General features: G+C 41.2%; 1 protein-coding gene across 1 annotated transcript; it reads right to left on the reverse strand.

Moving 5' to 3' along the window:
• Nucleotides 1-15: 15 nt before the first annotated feature.
• On the reverse strand, nucleotides 16-854 carry LOC105558658 (the record flags this gene model as incomplete). Its single annotated transcript, XM_012006464.1, has 1 exon — nucleotides 16-854. A coding segment is annotated over exon 1 (839 nt), but the record flags the coding sequence as incomplete, so codon positions are not given.
• Nucleotides 855-1,741: the final 887 nt, after the last annotated feature.

Below are 1,741 nucleotides of genomic sequence, written 5' to 3' on the forward strand. Positions count from 1 at the left end.
TATAAGAACTCAAACAGATCGTCAATTTTGGTAAATTCGTCCCGATCTAATGTTTCTTCCCATTTATCGGCGATACGCCTAGGTAATCGGCTCTCTACAATATTAACCAGCACCTCCGATCCTACATTAACTCCCAACGCGGCCAATGAAGCGACATGTTGTTGCGCGTCGTCGGCAAGCTTCGATAGACCCTCGGTAGATTCTTTTTCTACGGTGGGCATATTTAGTAGTAATGAGAGATGACGAGAGATGAGAACGCGTTTTACTTCGTAGACGCGCGTTAATAATTCCCATGCTTTATTGTAACTTGAGTTGTCGATCGGTAACAATTTTATTTTATTGGCCGCTTCATCCGTTAAAGACGATTTTAAATATTGAAGTTTGTCCACGTCGGAAAGATCTGTTCGCGAATCAATCATCGCAAGAAAAGAATTTTTAAACGATAACCAATTCTCGAAGCGACCCTCGAATTTTGGTAAAGAGGCTTCCGGTAGTTTCACTCGCCGCTTCGCTACCGTATCGGACACGGCATTACTCTGCTGAGACTCGTTCGCCGTGGTATCGGTAGACGCGGTGGACGGTGTCGAATTTAGTAACTCTTCGATTTTACTGGCAATCATATAAAATCTTTCTTGAATATTTGTGAATTCATCTTTGTGACTGTCGTTTGAATCTAATATAATTAGTTCGTCGTTGTAATCCTCGTATGCGTGGTACAATTCGGTGACGCGAGCCGTGCGCAATTTTAATGCGGTTCTATCGAAGCTCTCCTTTTCAATAAAGCTTATCAAATTAGTGATTTGCGCCTTTAATGACGTGCGCTTTTGTATAAGTAATTTAATTCGATTGGCCATGTTCTCTTTCAAAAAAAAAGAAACAATATTGCTTAATCGGTCTTGTGTGTACGTGAAATGTACTTGCCCTTATGTACGCTGTCGTCTCCCGATCGTCGTAACGGCTGAGATGCGAATTTCTTCTTTGGTACGTAGATACTTCGTAGATTGTCGATTACTACTTGGTCGTTTAATGGTCGTTCACGCTTGCGTCGCGAACGACCTCACAGGAGGCACCATGTTTTATAGGAGTTGCGGGGAGTTTATTTCCACACTCTAGTTTCGTCAATCGTTTATTAACTGTATACACAAATTGATTAACACTATAAACTTTTAACACTATATGTCACGTAGGGGAGATCCGATTTGAGCGAGGACTCGGCCTCTATGTTAAGAACCTGAGAACTCGGTCTCTGGATCGTGAGTGAACTCGGTCTAGGCGAGGACTCGGCCTCTATGTTTTATACGAGAACTCAAAACTCTATATTATTCGCGAGCTTTGAAATATGTATATTTCACGATGTGCTAGCACGTAATAAACTTGACAAGAGAGACGATCGATCAAACAACAAAAGACGATCACATATTGATTATCGCGTCTCCCTTAACGATACCGATAGCAACGCTTCGCGCTGGGTGCTATCCTTCGCTTACCGACGTCGGACAGTTTAGTTCGGCGACTGTTCGTCGCAACAGTATTGTTACTTTGTATATAAATACTTTTAAATAATCGTTTCATATAAATAATAGTTAGTAATAGTATTTTAATAATTTACATCAGAGGCATCTATTGTGATGGTACTGGTTAAAGAAATGTCAGAGGCGTCTATTTGGACGGTACTGATTGCATGCAAAATAGTAGTTAGAAACAAACACCAGAAGCGTCTCTCCTGACGGTACTGGTTAAA

This window comes from Vollenhovia emeryi, unplaced genomic scaffold (assembly GCF_000949405.1).
Source record: "Vollenhovia emeryi isolate VEMERY1.0 unplaced genomic scaffold, V.emery_V1.0 DF947127.1, whole genome shotgun sequence".
Classification (NCBI taxonomy): domain Eukaryota; kingdom Metazoa; phylum Arthropoda; class Insecta; order Hymenoptera; family Formicidae; genus Vollenhovia; species Vollenhovia emeryi.